This window comes from Hemiscyllium ocellatum, chromosome 1 (genome assembly GCF_020745735.1).
Source record: "Hemiscyllium ocellatum isolate sHemOce1 chromosome 1, sHemOce1.pat.X.cur, whole genome shotgun sequence".
Classification (NCBI taxonomy): Eukaryota; Metazoa; Chordata; class Chondrichthyes; order Orectolobiformes; family Hemiscylliidae; genus Hemiscyllium; species Hemiscyllium ocellatum.
In genome coordinates this window covers 77,249,360-77,271,246 of record NC_083401.1, presented here as the reverse complement: position 1 = coordinate 77,271,246, position 21,887 = coordinate 77,249,360, and the positions used below count along the sequence as shown (strand labels likewise).

At 39.5% G+C, this 21,887-nt stretch overlaps 1 protein-coding gene across 2 annotated transcripts in view; it reads left to right on the top strand.

The window, feature by feature from the left end:
- The window catches only part of LOC132813874 (interleukin-6 receptor subunit beta-like), an 86,271-nt gene that overhangs the window by 44,876 nt on the left and 19,508 nt on the right, over positions 1-21,887 (top strand). For both annotated transcript variants that reach the window (XM_060823292.1, XM_060823324.1), the window contains exons 5-12: positions 391-563; positions 1,774-1,928; positions 2,735-2,894; positions 9,298-9,377; positions 13,412-13,622; positions 14,817-15,005; positions 15,571-15,672; positions 17,841-17,987. In XM_060823292.1, the coding sequence (XP_060679275.1) occupies positions 391-563; positions 1,774-1,928; positions 2,735-2,894; positions 9,298-9,377; positions 13,412-13,622; positions 14,817-15,005; positions 15,571-15,672; positions 17,841-17,987 (1,217 nt within the window). The remainder of the gene's footprint in view (positions 1-390; positions 564-1,773; positions 1,929-2,734; positions 2,895-9,297; positions 9,378-13,411; positions 13,623-14,816; positions 15,006-15,570; positions 15,673-17,840; positions 17,988-21,887) is intronic.

Below are 21,887 nucleotides of genomic sequence, written 5' to 3'. Positions count from 1 at the left end.
ATTCTAGCTTGATGCATGGGTAACAGGTATGCTTGTAGGTGCTCATGGTCTGACTCGAGCATGCCTCCTCTAACCTGCATTCTCTTCATTTTTAAGACCCTCTGTAAACCATAGCTTTTTGTCATCTGTCCTAATCTTGATGTTGAATTTTGTTTTCTAAATTGTGCTTTGGAAAATTCTACTATATAAAAATTACTGCTTATATTTAAAGTGTTGCTTCGTAAAGGGAAGCATTTACACCAGATTGAAATATGAATTACACCTCTGGTACCTTAAGTATACAGTGAGAGACATTCCTACAGGTCATGGCTATTTGCAGTAAGCCTTATTGAGTTTAATATTTTTCCATACAATTAAGTGTTCAAACATCCTAATGTTTGTATTTTTCAGAATTGCACCTAACAATTTAAAGTCATATCCACTGCCAGAAGGTGTGAACAACTCTTATGCAATTTTGTTCCCAAGTATCCATTATTTTGTTTTCAATACGATCTGGGTCGAGGTGAAGAATGTCTTGGGTAATGCAACATCTGATTCACTACAATTGGATCCGGTTGATGTTAGTGAGTATGCGTCTATATACTCTTAAAAAAACTTAATGAGCAAAATAAATGAATCCTTGCACAAAACTCAATCCATACACAATGTTTCCAGTGTTGAAATTAAATGATGTTCTAGAACTGACTTTATCAAAATGCATCATCTTACCCATTTTTCAATAATGGTTTTGAGAGATCCTTATTCCAAACATTAATTCATTTGTTCCCCCACAAATATTGCCTAGTATGCTGAAAATGTTCTGCATTATTTTATTTTTATTTCAGATTTTCAGCAGGGTTTTGTTCCTACACTAACATTCATCTGTGGTTTTAAGACCGTAGAGTAGAAATGTGCAATAAGATGGAAATGTTTTTGACACTGTTTGTTTCACAAGTATATTTAGTTTATTTTATGTATTTTAAAATGTATATCTTGACAATATCTAGTCTAACATCTGGAGATTGATGTTTATGAACTTGGAGTGACGGAGGCAACACTTTGACCATTTGTGGTTCCTTTTGTAGTGTTTAATTGGAACACCAACAATTATTTGATGTGTAGCTGGCAAATCAATGAATATCTGTTTAATAAATCTGTAGTTCATTTTTCTTTCCTAAAATTGATAGAAATCTCACAACTGTCTTTTGATAATTGAGCTGGGCTTGCCAATGTTTAGTTCTCCAAAACCCATAAAGTTCTTAGCCAATGTTATGATCTCAGCATACTCCAGTAACTTAGTCTTTATTTTTAAAAATGTGGAATCCAGACTTCTAACTAAAAAAGTGAAGCCACAGATTCCACAGGTTTGTATATAACGAAAGCTAAGCAGTGACATTGAAGATTTAGATAATCACCCATACGCTAACATTCAGAACTAACATGAGTTGAACATCAATTAATAGGAAAATTGCAGTTCACTACAAAGTGCAGATTGCATATCATTGGCTGATTTAATTAAGATTGATTTTAATTTACATCTTGACTGCTAAGCCAATTCTTATAAAACTAAATCATAAAAAAGGATTTGAGCTCTCTATTTTTAAGAGCTAACCTATCTCCAGTCAACAGCATGAGTAACTAACTCGCATTCCACAGGATTATACAATCAGAGAAGCTGGAATAAGGATTGTATAACGCTTACTATTTTTCTCTCTGTCCACTATTTTGTTTGTATTTCCAAATCTGACTTTACAGTTAGCTGACCATATTAAATTAATTTCTCTTGTGTTTCAGTAAAACCTGATCCTCCAGTGATAACTTCAATACAACAAATTAAAAACATGAGCACAGTCTTGTCTGTGAAGTGGGAAAAGCCATCTGTACCAGCTACGTATAACCTCAAGTATATCCTGCGATATAAAATTGTTGGTTGTCAGGAATGGATGCAGGTATATTATTTCCATGGTATTGTAACCTGAACATGTTTATTACACATAGAGTGTAGAGATGTACAGCACAGAAACAGACCCTTTGGTCCAAGAGGACCAGATATCCTAACCTAATCTAGTCCCACCTGCCAGCACCCGACCCATATTCCTCCAAACCTTTCCTATTCATATACCCATCAAGATGCCTTTTAAATGTTGTAATTGTACTCCATCACTTCCTCTGGCAGCTCATTCCATACACGTACCACCCCCTGTGTGAAAAAGTTGCCCCTTAGGTCCCTTATAAAAACAGATCATAAAATTCACAGTTAAGAACAAGTGAAACTATTCAAGAACAGAATTTGCTGTTATTTAAACTCTGATCTCCATTTTACGGCTCTGAGAACAACTAGCAAGCACAATAAATTGTTTTAATTTTCAAAGTTTTAAATAATGCAGTAATAGCGATATACTTAATTAAATACGCTCATTCACTTCAGTTCCAATCATATGCTTTAATAAAGCATCCATTTGCATGAATCAGCTTAATCACAGCTGATACCTATTCTCTGCCCATTAAACGTTACATTTTTAAGTAGATTATTGAGATCAACGTGATCGCATTTTTGATGTTTTGTCCAATAATGTGTAAGCACTATCATTTGGACTCTGCTTTCTTCAGTCATATCTGTGACACTGGGAAGTAATTGGCTATTTCTGAAATGCACTGATAAATGACTGAGATTATGCTCATGATTAATTTATTGCTGAATCATAAATTCATTGTTTGCTATAGTCATTAACTTCTGCAGTTATTTTCTTGACAGGTTCCCCCTGAGGATACAGACACCCAAAAGGAATCTTTCTTGATACAAGAACTGAAACCTTTCACTGACTACGTCTTCATAATTCGCTGCAAGAGAAATGATGAGACAGGATACTGGAGTGACTGGAGTTCAGAGAAAATTGGAAAAACACCTGAAGCCAGTATGTAGAATAAAGTAAAGGGAATGCCATTTTATATGTCCATGTTAAAATTGAAATCTGCCAGAGGAATTCACTGAAGGTATTTGAGTGATGACGCTACAACCATTCATTTCCTCCATTACCAGCACACAGTGGTGTAGAATCATTAGAAACATATGATCCCTACAGTGTGGAAGCAGGCTACTTGGTCCATTTGAGTCTCGACTGACCCAACAAGTAGATTTCCACCCAGACCAACACCCCTGCATTTCCCATGGCTAATCCACCTAACTTGCATGTTTTTGGACTGCGGGAGGAAACCCACACAGACATGGAGAATGTGCAAGCTCCACACAGTCAGTCATCTAAAGGTAGAATTGAGCACAGGACTCTGGCGCTGTGTGGTGGCAGTGCTAACTGCAACCAGTGTTCCTAATGGAAAATATACAACAGCAACCCTCCTTCAATGATGTCTTTTTAATCCCTAAACTCTACCATTGTAGAAGGACAAGGGTAGTAGATTCATGGGAAAACCACTTGCCAGTTCTCCCTTCTCTCTCTGCCCCGAACTCACCCAAAGAAAAAGCCAAACACATCCTGAGTTGGAAATATGTTGCCGCTTCTTAACTGTCACTAGATCACACTCTTTGAACGCCCTCTCTCATGGTGTCCTGCTGTACCAAGTTGCAAAGACTGATGTGGTTCAAGGTGGAAGCTCTCCACAACCTTATTAAGCAGTTAGGACGAGCAATACTTTATGGTCTTGTCAGAAATGTCCATATCCCTTGAACTATTTTTATTTTGAAAGAAAATCGTTTGGTACTGCATCATGAGAACAACGTGCTCAGTTTGCAGGTTGATCTGTCATCACTTTGGAGTTTGTGGAACAGAGTTTCAAAAGTCTCCCACCCTCCTTATATACAATTTTGGCTAATTTCACATCTGAAAGATCTGGCTGAAACCAATTGGTTATGTCCCAACCCCTGTTGGGAGATAGTTTCTATCTGGTGTCAGTTCCTTTTAATATCGTACTAAACTTCAATCAAATTATTTCTTAATCTTGTAGACGTTAGGAACTACACCCATGGTTTGTGTAATCTGTGGAATTCATTTCCTTTTAAAAGGCAGTGGATGCAGAAACTTTAAATATTTTTAAGGCAGAGGTAGATAAATTCTTGATTATCAAGGGGATGAAAAATGGACTATTTTCTTTTAGGAAGTAACCAGCAGGTTATACCAAGGAAAGCTAATAGATGTTATCGACCTGGACTTCAAGAAGGCCTTTAACAAGGTGTTGCACAAGAGGTTACTGAGGAAAATAAGGGCCTATGGTGTTCGAGGCAAGTGCTAGCATGCACAGAAGCTTGGCTGCCTGGCAGAAAGAAGAGAGTGGGGATAAAAGGGCGCTTCTCAGCATTGAAACAGTGTGCAAGACTCAAATTGGGACCACGACGTTTTACTTTATACATTAAAAATCTAGATGAAGGAGCCAAGGTCATTTTGGCTAAATTGGCAGATGATACAAAGATAGTTCAGAGGAAGTAGCATTGAGGAGGCGGAGAACCTGCAGAAGGATTTGGACGGGTTAGGAGAGGAGGCATTGTGGTAGATGGAGTATGTCATGGGAAAGTGGGAGGTCATGCAGTTTGGTAGGAAGCATAGAGACGTGGGAGTTCTCGTCCAGGAGTGTCTCAAGGTAAACCGGCAGGTTGAGTTAGGAAGGCAAATGCAATGATGGCATTTATTTTGAGAGGACTTGAATATAAAAAAAAGGGTGTACTTCTGAGACTCTAAAAGGCTCTGGTCAGACCACATTGGGAGTACTGTGTGCAGTTCGGGCCCCATATCTCCGTAAGGATATAGTGGCTTGGACTGTGTTCAGAGGAGGTGCACAAGAATGGTCTCAAGAATGAAAAGCTTAATACACTCAGAACGTTTGAGGACTCTGGGTCTATACTTGATGAATTTAGATGGATGAGGGGGAATCTAATTGAAACATTCAGAATACTGAATGGCCTAGACAGAGTAGATGTTGGGAAGATGTTTCCATTGTTAGGAGAGACGAGGAGCTGAGGGCACAGCCTTAGAATAAAGGGAAGAAGGAGAAACTTCTTCAGCCAGAGAGTGGTGAATCTATAGAATCCATTGCCACAGAAGGCTGTGAAAGCCAGATTGTTGAGCAGGCAGCGTAGTGGCTCAGTGATTAGCATTGCTGCCTCAAAGCACCAGGGACCCGCGTTCAATTCTTGCCTCGGGTGACTGTGCGGAGTTTGCATTTCTACCCCATGTCTACGTGAGTTTCCTCCCACAATCCAAAGATGTGTAGGTTAGATGAATTGGCCATACTAAATTGCTCATAGTTTTCAGGGTGTGTGCATTAGTAAGGGGTAAATGTAAAGTAGTAGGAAAGGGGAATAGGTCTGGGTGGGATACTCCTCGCAGGCTCAGTGTGGACTTGTTTTGCCAATAGGCCTGTTTCCACACTGTAGGGACTCTATTATATATATATATATATATATATATTTAAGACTGAGATAGATAGGGATTCCTGATTGTAAAGGGGATCAAGGATTCCGAGGTGAAAGTGGGAGAATGGTGTTGTGAAACTTAACAGCCATAATTGAATGGCAGAGCAGACTCAATGGGCTGAATGGCCTAATTTCTGATCCTGTGTCTTATTGAAAGATTATCAGGGGCTGGCTATGCAGGAATATAGAGTTAAGATTAAAGTTATGTCAGCCATGATCTTAAATTGGCTTTGAAAGGCCAAGTAGCCCATTCTTGCTCCCTGCTCATACGTTCATATCTCTTCAGAAAGAAAAGTCAAGAGCAATGTCCCCTTTAAAAATGCACATTGGCAATTCCAATTTTTTTTTCCCATGGGGCCACAAATTCTTATCTGAATTCTTTCTCTATTGACTTCCCCACTACTGAAGTTAAACTGACTTGGTCTGTAATTACTGGGTTTATCCTTACAACTTGTTTGAACAGGGGAATGTTTGCAATCCTCCAGTTTGCTGGCACCTCCCCGAGTCTCAGGAAGACTGAATGTAAGTTTGCTCGTTGAGCTGGAAGGTTTGTTTTCAGACATTTCATCACTATACTAGGTAACCTCATCAGTGAGCCAACGGTGAAGCACTGGTGGTATGGTCTATTTTTTATTTGTTTAGATTTCCTTGGATTACATAGAACTTTCCTCTTCTTTTTCTCAGCAGGTGGAAATTGGGATCCAAGTCAATGTGTTTGTAGATAGAGTTCTGGGTGGAATGACATGCTTCTAAGAATTCTCGTGTGTGTCTCTGTTTGGCTTGTCCTAGGTTGGATGTGTTGTCCCGATCGAAGTGGTGTCCTTCTTCATCTGTATGTAAAGATACTAGTGAGAGTGGGTCATATCTTTTTGTGACTAGTTGATGTTCATGTATCCTGCTGGCTAGTTTTCTGCCTGTTTGTCCAATGTCATGTTTGTTACAGTTCTTGCAAGATATTTTGTAAATCACGTTAGTTTTGCTTTGTTGCCTGTATAGGGTTTTTCAAGTTCATTAGCTGCTGTTTTAGTATGTTGGTGGGTTTGTGGGCTACCATGGTGCCAAGAAGTCTGAGTACTCTAGCAGTCATTTCCTAGATGTCTTTGATGGAGGGGAGAGTGGCTAGGGTTTCTGGACGCGTTTTGTCTGCTTATTTGGGTTTGTTGCTGAGAATTCAGTGGACTGTGTTCATTGGGTACCTGTTCTTTTTGAATATACAGTATAGGTGATTTTCATTTGTTCTTCATAGTTCTTCTGTGCTGCAGTGTGTGGTGGCTCATTGAAATAATGTTCTAATACAGCTTCGTTTGTGGATGTTGGGATGATTTCTCCTGTAGTTCAGTCTTTGGTCAGTATGTGTTGTTTTCCTGTAAACATTGGTTTGAAGATCCCCATTGACTATTCGCTCTACTGTGACATCTGAGAATAGCAGTTTGTTATTGCTTTCCTCCTCTTTAGTGAATTTTATGCCAGTAAGGGTATTATTGATGGTCTCTAATTTGTTTTGTTTAGTGATGACAAAGGTGTCAACCATGTAGTGGACCCAACATTTGGGTTGGATGGTTGGCAAAGCTGTTTTTGCAAGTCTCCGCATTACTGCCAGACTACTCTGACCTCTTGGCATTGTGGTAGCCCACAAATCCACCAACACACTAAAACAACAGCTAATGAACTTGAAAGACACTATACAGACGACAAGCAAAACTAATGTCATTTACAAAATACCTTGCAAGAACTGTAACAAACACCACATTGGACAAACAGTCAGGATACATGAACATCAACTAGCCACAAAAAAGATATGACCCCCCCCCCCACTCACTAGTATCTTCACATACAGATGAGGAAGGACACCACTTCGACTGGGACAACACATCTATCCTAGGACAAGCCAAACAGAGTCACATACGAGAATTCCTAGAAGCATGTCATTCCAACGTGAACTCTACCGACAAACACGTTAACTTGGATCCCATTTACCACTCCCTGAGAAAAAGAACAGGAAATAACATAACAGGAAATAATATCAACACCGGAAATGATGTCACCAACCCAAGGCAACCTAAACACATAAATAAAAAGCGAGCTATATGACCAGTGCTTCACCGGAGGTTCAAAGAAGATACCTGATATGGTGACGTAATATCTGAAAACAAACCTTCCAGCTCAGCGAGCAAACCTCAACCTGAGCTACAAATCTTTTCCAAACTCGCTAGGGAAAACTCTTAAATTATGGCTGGTGCCCCTGGATTTCTAACTCTAATTTTTCACACATTCTATTCCTTCAATATCCTTAGATATGTTTTATCTGGTCCTAGTGCCTTGTCAATTTTAGATATTGATAGCCCATATATTACTTTCTCCTTATCAATATTGAACCTTTCTAATGGCAGAGCTTTCCTGTCACCATGGCCTCAGTAGTATCTAACCTCTTGATTTAAAAGCAGATGCAAAGTATTAATTTAACACCTCAGCCATGCCTTTTGCCTCCATATGTAAATCCACATTGTGATCCTTATTTGACTCTAATCCTTTTATCACTTTTTCACTATTGACCTACCTATAGGAAACTTTGGGATTCCCGTTTATGTTGGAAACCAGTTATTTTCTTGTCATCCCTCTTTGCTTCTCTAATGTGTTTTCTTTTCGCCTCTCTGAATCTTCTGTATTCTTCTTAGCTCTCAATTTTGTATCTTTGATCTAACATCTCTCATAACTACACATCCTGCCTTTCTGAACATCTTGTTCAGGAATATTGAACAACCAACCCTCTTGAGGACTTGAACAGGTCTTTGTTGTCATCACCACATCATATTTTCACATGTAAATTTGCATGGGCAACATCCCAAACTTATTTATTATGCATTCACATACTTGCACAATAACTCTGATTTAAACTTCTGTTACTTTCTCCTTTTTATTGAAACTTTGCCTATTAACTTTCTATTCTCTGTGCTGGTGTTATCTGTATTTTGTACCCTGGTATTCCATGTAATATCCTCCCTTTGTTCCCAGTGTCCTGCCAAATTATTTTGAAGTCTTTTTATAAGCACTAGCGAAATGTTTTCCAAGATACTTGGTCCCAGCTCTGATCATGTGCAATACATTTAGCTTGCCAATTTCCGGAGCCAGTGCCTTGGGAATCTAAAGCCATCCTTCCTGCGCCATTTTTTTTTCCAGCCATGTATTCATCTGCCAGACCAACTCTTCCTTCCTGCCCAAGTTCTTGTTACTAGTATGGACAACAGTTTCACATACTGTACGTCCATACAATTTCACAGCTGCAAACGTTATAGTTTCACTTGCTTGATTGTTCCCCACACACTTTAACTATCTATATCTCTTTTTATTCTCCTTTTTGTCCAGTCCACAGTTTGCTTTACTGTCTAGCTTTGTATCATCAAGAAATTTTGGTGACCATTTCCTCCATCCCTTCATCCAAATTATTTAAGGAAAATGGTGAATAGATTCCAACCATTTCTTCCATCTCTTCATCCAGATTATTTAAGGAAAATGGTGAATAGATTCCAGTGCCAATCCCTGTGACAACACTTTTTGCATCTTGCTATAGCAAAAAACACCCATTTATGTCTACTCTCTGCTTACTGTTCACAAGTCAAACTTCTGCCTCTGTAGTATGCTACCCCCTAAACCAAGAGTTTTTATTTTCTGCAGTAACCTCTGATGTGGTACTTTATCAAATGCCTTCTGGAAACCTATGTACGCTACATACACTGGTTCCTTTGTCAAAGAACGCCCATAATTAGTTAAACTGTTGACACGAAGCCATGATGCTCAAAAATTATATTGTACAATTGTAATTTTAAAAACTGGGTTGAATTAATCACTGTTTATTTTAGTTGCATCAAAGCTTTATCTGTTAACATTTTTATTGCTAGAGCCATTACGAGGTCCACCAATTTGGAGAACAGTTGAAAATCTGGATTTTTCAAAGAGAAAGATCCATATCATGTGGAAGGTAACTTTGTCTTCTGTTTATTTTCTATATGTAGACATATGCCTTAGGTTTACAAGTACCTAGTAACAGACATAGAGGAAATAGTCCTTTTAAACCAAATTGTGATAAGTTTTATTTGTGAATGTGACTGTCCCTCATTTCTAACTTGTTCAGTGTTCTATTCAATCTCCAATTAGGATTAAGTTGTGCCGCAAATTGGACCATTCTGATTTATTTAATACTTCAACACAGTACAGGCAGAATAAGAACAAAGTTATATTGCATTACATGCCTCAATGTGGATGCAAATGTTAGTTGTTGTATCATAAACGTTCAACTATTTGATCCCCCTTCACTGTCATCCTATTACAAAGCTGCTTCTTTGGCATTCCTGCCCCTCCCCTTTCCATTGCCTTAAAGAAACTCTTGAATCTCTATTTCCTCTTCAGTTATTGTGAAAGATCACCTTTTTAAAGATTATCTATGTTTCTCTGAAAATGGTGCTTGATCTGCAGCATTTTACCAGCTTCTTTCCTTTTTGTAACACCATACAAAATAGGGACAGGAATAGGCCATTGAGTCTCTTAAACTTGTTCCAACATTCAGTAGGATCATGACACCCTTCACATCTGCCCTTTTCCCACAACCCTTGATTCCCCTACTTATTAGGAATCTATCTATCTCAGCCTTAATTCTGATTTTGGATTTATAGCATCCATGATATTTGGCTTTTATGTTTGGAGAAAAATTGGAACTTGGTGTGTGACAACCAGTCTTGGAATTCAAGCTATGATCAGTTAAGTATGAATTCAGGCAGAAATGCAGCTATGCTAAAAGTGAATATTTGAGGGCCAGAGACAGCAGGCCTTCTGGAGGCAGAAGGAAACTTAATTTTGTGGAATGGTAACAGACAAGCAACTTAACACCTTTCCATGGTTGTCCAAATTAAGGTCTGGACAGGCCCAAACTCTGCCTTCCTGTCATGCAACTAATAAAGACCCTTAACTAATAATCAATAATTATTTTAATGACCATAACCTTCCAGGGCTACAATTATTTCAGCTGCAAGTGGGACTGGAAAGAGTGCGCCTGTCCAACTGGTTTAATTGTGCGGGCCTCTGGTTGGGCAGGGCATGGAATGGTCTTAAATTCCATGCTGTTGTGTGCACAGTTAAGAGAATGGAACTGCTGCAGGGACATGGCCACCAAGGGCGAACCCTGCCCTTGCTTCTGACCCTCTGGTACTCTTGTCCCCCGACCCTGCACTCGGTGAAGCACCATACTGTTAAAGTATCTAACCATATATGTATGACGTGTTGATGACTTGCCTTTGATTGAAAGATACTAGGAGAAAGTGAGGACTGCAGATGCTGGAGACCAGAGTTGAAAAATGTTATGCTGGAAAAACACAGCAGGCCAGGCAGCATCCGAAGAGCAGGAGAATCAACGTTTCGGGCATAAGCCCTTCTTCAGGAATGAGGCTGGTGTGCCAGGCGGGCTGAGATAAAAGGTAGGGAGGAGGGGATTTGGGGGAGGGGCACTGGGAATACAGTAGGTGGAAGGAGGCGAGGGTGAGGCTGATAGGCTGGAGAGGGGGTGGGGGCAGAGAGGTCGGGAAGAAGATTGCAGGTCAAGAGGGCGGTGCTGAATCCGGGAGTTGTGACTGAGAAAAGTTTGGGGGAGGGGAAATGAGGAAGCTGGAGAAATCTACATTCATCCCGTGTGGTTGGAAGGTTCCTCGGTGAAAGATGAAGCGCTCTTCCTCCAGGCGTCGTGTGGTCAGGGTCTGGCGATGGAGGAGGCCAAGGACCTGCATGTCTTTGGCAGAGTTGGAGGGGGGAGTTAAAGTGGGACTGGAAAGAGTGGGCCTTGCAGGTCCTTGGCCTCCTCCATCACCAGACCCTGACCATACGACGCCTGGAGGTAGAGCGCCTCATCTTCCGTCTAGGAACCCTCCAACCACACAGGATGAATGTAGATTTCTCCAGCTTCCTCATTTCCCCTCCCCCCTTCTTTTCTCAGTCCCAACTCACGGATTCAGCACCGTCCTCTTGACCTGCAATCATCTTCCCGACCCCTCCCCCTCCCCACCCCCTCTCCGGCCTATCACCCTCACCCTCACCTCCTTCCACCTATCGTATTCCCAGCGCCCCTACCTTTTATCTCAGCCTGCTTGGCACACCAGCCTCATTCCTCAAGAAGGGCATAGGCCCGAAACGTCGATTCTCCTGCTCCTCGGATGCTGCCTCACCTGCTGTGTTTTTCCAGCATCACATTTTTGAAAGATACCAGCCAATGGTTATACAGCACATCAAATTTTACTTTTTATATGTTATATTCTGGTGATTTATCCATAATTGTGTATGTCAATGATGCAAAAATTAAGTTAATATTGAATTAGATTTCAGCTGTCGTACATTCTTTTTACAATTTATCTGTCTTACACAAGATTAAGACCATAAAACTAAATGTTGCTAAAGTTTTGGGATTTGAAAGGGTTAATTTCTATATAACTTTGCAAAACGGAATGGAATTTGAGAATTTTCTGTTGGGGTACAAATATCTACCTCCCCTTACTCAGTCAATTGTTTAATAAAGTGCATTTCCTTAAGTTTTTCAGACTGGGAGAGAGTGATGATCCCCACAATGCAGTTCTTGGATGGTTGCTTTTTGAACTGTGTAGATGATTTGAATGTTAGAATAGAAAGCAAAATTTGCTACATTTTGGTAATGATACCAAATCTGATGGTGTAGCTGACATTAAGGATCATGGCAATTAACTGCAGTGAGACATAGTCCAATGGATGTGCTAGCAGAATAATTGGACATGTGGAAAATGGAATTTAATAAGGACTATATGAGGTAATATATTTTGGAGAGGGATAGAGAGGGGCAATAAAAGCTGAATGACCTGTTCTAGAGTGGTCAGAGACAAAGAAACCTGGAGGCAGGAAATATTGAGAGCAGTCAACAAATCATTTGGGATATTGTGCTTCATAAATTGAGATACAAAGTATGAAAGTGGAAGTTATGGTGAATCTGGTTGGACCACGACTTGGGTATTGTATCCAGTTGTAATTGTCACAGTTTAGAAAGGATCTGGATTATTGAGAGCATGTAAAATTCCAGAAATCAGGAATTTTAGCTATAAGGTCAGGTTAGAAAACCTGTCGCAAATAGCTGATAGTACATGATGGCTTAAGGTCCGTAGATTAAATGGTTTGGGCAAGTGATTCAGGAAAGTGTGTATGGGAGGATATACAGTGAGTGATAATGGCCCGCAATTTCAATTTCAACAAGAATGATAGAAACTGAGACAATGAATTATTTCACTTGATGGAAGTAAACTTGCAGGACTGCGTAAATAGAGCAGAGGAACAGGATTGGTCTGGTTTACAGAGAGCCAGCAAGGGCTCAAAGTGAGGAAGGCTTCTGTCCTGTTTTCTACAGGAATACTAAAATTCTTTGGGATGAAATCAAATTACAGGGCAGTGTTAAACTTCAATGGTGTGCCAGGATTAGCATCGAAAATCAGGAGATAATCTATTTGGTTTAATAACTCTGACTTTCTTCAGCCTAAGGTGTATGTCATTTGATTAGACCATGTTATTTGACCTGATCTAGCAGACTCCACAGATTCTATTTTTCTTGTGGAACATGGAATGTACTTGCACGGTAGGAGATATTTGAAACGATGTCTTTCTCAGCATGCTGAAAGCAGTGAAGGAATTCTTGGTCAGAAAGTAATGTTCCACTTCAGAATGTTTTGAGTGGATTATATTTTTCCACTATCTTCCTATCAATTAAATCAGCTGACAAAGAGTCTTTCTTTAAAATACACGATTCTGAAAAGGCAGACATTTGAAGCCTTAAAATGTAAACAAAAGGATAGAAAGACTGCATTTATTCTTAAATGATTTGATATCGGCTAAATTGTGCCAAAGTTGATGTTTATATCTTAGTCTGTCCTTTTGTACATAATAAAATTCAGTTCGGCTGACATCAGTTTCCACCTGACGTTTAAAATTCTTTTTAATCTATTTTTCAAATTGCAGGAATTAGAAAAGTCAGATGCTAATGGGGTTATCCTGAAGTACAAGATGACAATTAAGAAGAGTTCTGTGAATATCAAAACCATTGAAACAACAAAACTGGGATGGAATATTACAGTTTCAGATGGGGAATATGAAGTCACACTTAGTGCCAGCAATTCAGCTGGTGACTCTCCGACTGAAATTTTAATACTGCCTGCAGCAACAGAATCAGGTGAGTTTTCTTCATGATATAAAGTAGCACGTGAAAATAGACAATTCAGTCTTTCCAACCCATTCCGTCTACATATTTGTACTGCTGAGAAATTGATCACCCACTACGCCTCCTGAGGAATACCAACCAGAACTGACAAAATCTTCCAAGACATGCAAGCCGTATATCTTGTTCCCTAATATTGAAGCACTCAAGTCAAATTCCAAGTTACTTTTTCCTTCTTGCAACTAAATCTATTCAAATGACGTCTTTGCTTTTGTGGAATGTGCAAGAAGAATAGGGAGTCAGTTAGCTCGGTTGAATAGCTAGTTTGCGATTTGGAGTGATGCCAATAGCATGGGTTACCATGAAGGATCCTCTTTCTCAACCTCCTTCCTGGTAATTATTGGGTTAAGGAGAAAGTGAGGACTGCAGATGCTGGAGATCAGAGCTGAAAATTTGTTGCTGGAAAAGCACAGCAGGTCAGGCAGCATCCAAGGAACAGGAGAATCGACGTTTCGGGCGTGAGCCTGAAGAAGGGCTCATGTCCGAAATGTCGATTCTCCTGCTCTTTGGATGCTGCCTGACCTGCTGCGTTTTTCCAGCAACACACTTTTTCAATTATTACGTTAAACCAGTTCTGCCTCTTTCACCCCCCCCCGCCCAAATCCCTGCCAAAAACCATGAAAGAATAGCCTACAGTGTGCTAACACGATGGTGACGTTACCTTTAAGAGAAACCAAATTACAGTCTTATTAAAGTAAGAAATGCTGGTCCTGCAGTGATACACATAAAAGAATTTTGAAAACTCTTCCATTATTTGATCTGGCTGTATTTTCAAGAATGTAGTAGTTACAAATTTCAAATAATGGAGAAAGGAAGAAATATTAGATCAATTCAGGAAAATTGGAAAATTGCTCCCTGACATTCACCCTAGCGACTGAATACAACCAAGCAAAATTGATATGTGACTATGGCACAAGTCCCAGTTCACCCATGAACCCAGGTCTCAGCCATGAATATTTATTCAATTCTCTGAAGTAGAGCTTGAACCCAAAACTTGGGTTCTGGCTTCGAAATGTTGTGGGTGAGTCAAGGTTAACAGAAACATGTATGATTTTTATCAGGAGAATCCACAACAGAGCTTTAAAATTGGTTTTCAATTCAAAGGAACAATTGTTCCTCTTGATGCAAGATATGTTTATTCTCTTTCAGCATTCCTGCCTGTACAAAATGTCAGTGCCTACCCTCAAGATGGTCACTTGATGGTGGAGTGGAAGCCTTCTAGCTCTGCAGTGAGTGGCTATGTGATAGAATGGTGTGAAGAGTCCATCAAGAATTTATGCCCTGGACCCCTATTCTGGCAAACTGCGCAAAAAACTGCAAGGAAGGTTTTTATAAAAGGTGCATATTTCTGTCATTTCTATCAATATTTGAAGAGCAAAGGGTGCAATTTGATTGCCTGTCAGTTATTTTGATTTATTTTGTTCTATAGTTTTGTGCTGGAATGTGGGAATGATTTTCAAGATGTGTGTTTCTGGTTTGGAATCTTGCTGGTTGACAGGAGCATATTGGAAATTTAAGTACAAATGTCTTAAAATTGTCAAGCTAGAGTTTTTAAATGGTTAGAAAATTGTACGCCATGAATTTACTAAGTTTATCCCTTTTCTTTTCTAAAAAAAAGCAGTTGAAGAGGCACTTATTTTTGGAATCTGTGAAATCCAATAATAAATATGTGGTGCAAGTAACAGTACTAGGCATAAACATAGAATGTACTTTCAGTCATAGTTGGTGACCAAAGCAGCCATTTGTAAAGTAAAAACTACAGGTCAGAAATGTAAGATTACTTGCTTTTTCATGAAGGATCCTCTTTTTCATAGGAAAGACTGAACAAGTTGTTCCTTTTGAAACAAACTCAAATTGCTAAATGAGGAATAACTATAAGGTATTTCATTTATTGTTTCTACAGATAATATAATGCCATTCAAGCGCTACAGGATAACTATATACCCGATGTATCGTGGTCGACCAGGAGCTCCGCTTTCAAAACTGGCATATCTGCAGCAGGATCGTATGTACACACTAATTATGTTAATGATAAAATGCAGAGTATATTTATATGGAATAGATGCATTTATATAATGTTTATACATAATTCATCTACACGTTCAGTACAAGCTAATCAATTTCTTAATATACAATGGAAGACATAATAGAAGGGAGCTCACCAGGTAGTGTTCTTGAACAGATATTCCTAGGGGTTCAGGTACATAATTCTTTGAAGTTTATATCACAAGTAGACAAGGTTGTTAAGACGACATTTAGCATGTTTGCTTTATTGTTCAAACCTTTTTGAGTATACTAGTTGAGATATCCTGTTGAGGTTGTACAGGATATTTGGAGTACGATGTGCAGATCTAGTCACCCTGCTACATGAAGGATTTATTAAATTGGAGAGGGTTCAGAAAAGATTTACCAAGATGTTGTTGAGAATGGAGGGTTTGAGTCCTAAAAATAGGCTGTGTGGGCTGAGACTTTTTGCTGCAGCATAGGAGGTTGAAGGGTGACCTTAGAGGTTTATAAATCCTAAGAGGCATAGATGAGGTGAGTAGCAAGGATCTTTTCCCTGCTATGGGCATGTTCAAAACTAGGCGGCATATGTTTAAGGTAAGAGGAGAAAGATTTGAAAAGAACATGCAGGGCAACTTTTGTTTTACACAGAGTGGCTCATTTGAATATAGGAGTTGGGAAGTCATGTTGAGGTTGTTCAGAACATTGGTGAGGCTTCTTCTGAGAAATTGTGTCCAGTTCTTGTCGCCCAGCTATAGGAAGGATACTATTAAGCTGGAGAGGCTCAAAAAATTGACCAGGATGTTGCCAGTTATGCAAGGTTTGAATTATAAAGAAAGGCTGGATAGGTTGGTACTTTTTCCACTGGAGCATAGGAGGTTGGGAGGTGACCTTATGCAAGTTTATAAAATAATGAGGGGTATAGATAGAGTTGATGGTAGTTGTCTTTTCCCTAGAATGGGGGATTTCAAGACTAGGGTGTACATTTTTAAGTTGAGAGGCGAGAGATTTAAAGACATGAGGAGCAAATCTTTTTACACAGGGTGGTTTGTGTATGGAATGAATTTCCAGAGGAAGTGGTAAATGTGAGTACAGTTACAATATTTAAATGATGTTTGGATAATTACATGAATAAGAAAGATTTGGAAGAATATAGGCCAATGCAAGGAATAGGACTACTTTAGTTTGGGGAACATGATTGGCCTGGATGGCTTGGACAGAAGGACAATTCCCATGCTATGTGACTCTGACTAGCATCACTGGGAGCTAACAGTTCAACTCTTTCATTATGAATTCCTCATTGTTAGACTGGTTAATTTCTCTCTCAAGAAAATTCTGATTAGGGAAAAAAAAGCGTCCTAATTTGGAGGTTTTTTTTACCTAGTGGTAAAATCCCTACCAATGAGCCAGAGACCTTGGTTCATGTCCCACCTCCTCCAGGCATCTGTCATAATACATCTAGACAGTTTGATTTTTAAAAATATAACAAATCAAGAATATTCTGATTTAAAGTAAGTCTAAACTCAATTCCTAGTATGCAAAATTGTCAACTTGCCAGTCACATTTAATCAAAATGAGAGGTGAAAAATGTATACGTAAGTTTGGTACTTTTCTGAGATTTGAAGTCAAGGTATTGATTAGAGGATAGTGTATATAAAAATTCTTCATTTGTTTTTTCCTGCTGTACTCAGCTTTGAAAATCCAATAGTCATTCCTGATGAAGGGCTCTGGCCCGAAACGTCGCATTTCCTGTTCCTTGGATGCTGCCTGACCTGCTGTGCTTTAACCAGCAACACATTTTCAGCTTTGAAAATCCAATGCCTAAAGTGGCAAATTAGTTAATTTAATCACCCTATTCAGATGTGTAACGACACACCCCTGACAGAGGTGGGACTTGAACCTAGATTTTCTGGCCCAGAGGTAGGATATACTACCACCATGTCTTTAGATCCCCTTAAAGTGGCAAAGTACATGAATAGTGGTATTGATCTTTCCCTTATGAGCGCAAAATGAAACATACCTGATTATTAATAGATAGCATATTTAGCGGAATAATTGGAGTAGGAAAGGTTAGATAAGAAGATGCCTGAAAATGTGGAATTGCTTTTACAACCTGAATATTTTAAACTATGCAAGCTGCGGTAAAAGCTATATCCTTCTGTTTCTCAGGTCCAGCAAGTGGTCCTTTAGTTCGTCTGAAAAATGTGGGGAAAAATGATGTCACATTGATGTGGAGTGAAATTCCTGTAAATGAACAGCGTGGTTTTATCACACATTACACCATATTTTACAGGAATTGCATTGCAAATGAAACAAGTAAGCAAAAAGATAACATTTACATATTTCTTTAAGTGAAATGTGTACAATACAATGGTGTTGGAAGATTCTTCAACTCAAATGGTCTAGATTGTTATATCAAAAATACTGAAATTAACAGCATTATCTTTTTTACTCGTATTAAGTATTTTGGTATTTTCTGCAGAATTCTGTTGAAAATGTTAAAAATTGCACAGGATTGGCTTTTATTACGTATTGATAAAATTAAGTTTAAATTCATATACTTAATCTTCAATTATAAATGCACATTGTCGTTTATTTAGGCTGTGCATGTGGGAAGATCCCACAAAAAGCATGGAGGTAAGTGGGCGTTTAAGTTGCTTTGATATATATCATTAAATTTTAGTTAGGATGCAAGGGTGATTCCCTTTATTCTATTTAATAGTGCCAATGGACATTTTTATATCCATCTGGAAAACCAGAACTCAAATTAGCATCTTTCTTTCACCTGTACAGCCCTATCTCATTTCAGCACAGGTTTGTCAGTCTTGTGCTAAACTTCAGGTGTTGGGTCTTTAAGCCTTTGAATGAGATAATAATTCAACCTCCAGAGCCAAGATTGACATAAGAGAATCATGCAAAGTGAAATAATATCACAGCAAATATAAGAATTTTTTAAGCTCTTTCACAAACTGCTTGATGGAATTTCTTTATAACGTTTTCAGCTGCAAAACAGTCATCAAATGAGGTGGAATGGATTGGACTACAATGTAATGACCTGGAACTAGAACTTGCTCATTAATCAGCAATGTAATCAGTCTATTGTAAAAATCAATTCCTACCTATTCCTGTGAGCTTGTAGTTAATCATGATGTATATTGATAATGTTAAAAAGTGAGATGTTGCTTTAAAAATTAATCTAGTAAAACTATTGGCATATATGAGAAGGTTTTGGAGTCATAGAGATGTATAACATGGAAACAGACCCTTTGGTCTAACCTGTCCATGCTGACCAGATATCCTAACCTAATTTAGTCCCATTTGCCAGCACTTGGTCCATATCCTTCTAAACCCTTCCTATTCTTATGCCCATTCAGATGGCTTTTAAGTGTTGTAATTGTACTAGCCTCCACCACTTCCTCTGACAGCTCATCCCATACATGCACCACCCACTGTGTGAAAACGTTGCCCCTTAGGCACCTTTTTATATTTTGCCCCTCTCAATGTAAACCTATGTCCTCTAGTTCTGAACTCCCCAATCCCAGAGAAAAGACTTGAGTAGTTACCCTTTCCATATCCCATCTCATGATTTTATAAACCTCTATACGGTCACCCTTCAGCTTCCAATGCTCCAGAGAAAACAGCCCCAGCCTATTCAGCCTCTCCCTATAGTTCAAACTCTCCAACCCCAGCAGCATCCTTGTAAGTCTTTTCTGAACCCTTTCAAGTTTCACAACATTCTTCCAATAGGAGGGAGACCAGATTTGCACACAATATTCCAAAAGTGGCGTAACCAATGTCCTGTATAGCAGCAACATGACCTCCCAACGTCTATACTCAATGCTCTGTCCAATAAAGGAAATCATACCAAACACCACCTTCACTATCCTATCTACCTGTGACTGCACTTTCAAGGAGTTGTGAACCTGCACTCCAAGGTCTCTTTGTTCAGCAACACTCCCCAGGACCTTACTATTAAGTGTATAAGTCCTGCTCTGATTTGTCTTTCCAAAATGCAGCACCTCACATTTATCTAAATTTAACTCCATCAGTCACTTCTCAGCCCATTGGCCCATCTGATCAAGATCCTGTTGTAATTTAAGGTAACCTTCTTTGCTGTCCACTACACCTCCAATTTTGATGTAATCTTCAAACTTACTAACTATACCTCCCATGTTCACATCCAAATAATTTATATAAATGATGAAAAACAGTGGACCCAGCACCAATTTTTGTGCACACAAGCCTCCAGTCTGAAAAGCAACCCTCCACTATGCTCTGTCTTCTACCTTCAAGTTAATGCTAACTCTCCCTGTACTCCATGAGATCTAACCTTGCTAACCCATCTACCACGAGGAACCTTGTTGAGCATTTTACTGAAGTCCATATAGACCATGTTCACCACTCTGTCCTCATCAATCCTCTTCATTATTTCTTCAAAGAATTCAATCGAGTTTGTGAGACATGATTTCCCACACACAAAGCCATGTTGACTATCTCTAATCAGTCCTGCCTTTCCAAATGCATATAAATCCTGTCCCTCAGGATGTCAGACTCACTGTCTATAGTTCCTGGGCTTGTCCTTACCACCCCTCTTAAATATTGGCACCGCATTACCCAACCTCCAGTCTTCCAGCACCGCATCTGTGCCTACCGATAATACAAATACCTCAGCAAGGGACCCAGCAATCACTTCTCTAGCTTCCCACAGAGTTCTATGGTACACCTGATCAGGCTCTAGGAATTGTCCATTTTTAAGCATTTTAAGACATCCAGTACCTCCTCTGTAATATGGACATTTTTCAAGATGTCACCATCTATTTCCCCACATTCTATATCTTCCAGGTCCTTCTCCACAGTAAACACTGATATAAAATGCTCAACTAGTATCTACCCCCATCTCCTAAGGTTCCACAGAATGCCTTGCTAATCTTTGAGGGGCCCTATTCTCTCCCGAGTTACCTTTTTGTCCTTTTAATACATTTATAAAATGCCTTTGGCAAATAGGAAAAGGGAAAATCCAAAGCTATTTCATGTCCCCTTTTTTCCCCTCCTGATTGCCCTCTTAAGTATACTCTTACTGCCTTTATGCTCTGCTAAGGATTCACTCGATCTCTACTGTCTACACCTGACATATGCTTCCTTTTTCTTAACCAAAACCTCAATTTCTCCAGCCATCCAGCATTCCCTACACCTACTAACCTTGCCTTTCACCCTAATAGGAATGTACTCTCTGAACTCTCATTACCTCTTTTTTTGGAGGCTTTTGATTTTCCAGCTGTTTTTACCTGGAAATACCTGCTCCCAATCAACTTTTGAAAGTTCTACTTTGCCGTTTAAAACTGGAATTTTACAGAACTGCAACTCTCCCAGCTGTGTGAAACTATTTGAGATTTGTTTCTAACAATAAAATACTTATCTAGGTGGAGATGTCAGTTTTCCTTTCCACTAAGTTCCTGTTGTGGTATTACTTTTGCTGACTCATTTAAATAATTCTGTTTTGACATGTGCACTGAAATAGAGTCATAAAGATGTACACCGTGGAAACAGACTCTTCGGTCCAACCCGTCCATGCCGACCAGATATCCCAACCCAATCTAGTCCCACCTGCCAGCACCCGGCCCCTATCCCTCCAAACCCTTCCTATTCATATACCCATCCAAATGCCTCTTAAATGTTGCAATTGTACCAGCCTCCACCACATCCTCTGGCAGCTCATTCCATGCACGTACCATCCGCTGCGTGAAAAAGTTGCCCCTTAGGTCTCTTTTATATATTTCCCCTCTCATCCTAAACCTATGCCCTCTAGTTCTGGACTCCCCGAATGCCCCTCATAATTTTGTAAACCTCAGCCTCTGACGCTCCAGGGAAAACAGCCTGTTCAGCCTCTCCCTGTAGCTCAGATCCTCCAACCCTGGCAACATCCTTGTAAATCTTTTCTGAACCCTTTCAAGTTTCACAACATCTTTCCGATAGGAAGGAGACCAGAATTGCACCGGTGGCCTAACCAATGTCCTGTACAGCCACAACATGATCTCCCAACTCCTGTACTCAGTACTCTGACCAATAAAGGGAAGCATACCAAACGCCTTTTTCACTATCCTATCCACCTGCGACTCCACTTTCAAGGACCTATGAACCTGCACTCCAAGGTCTCTTTGTCGGCAATACATCCTAGGACCTTATCATTAAGTGTACAAGTCCTGCTAAGATTTGTTT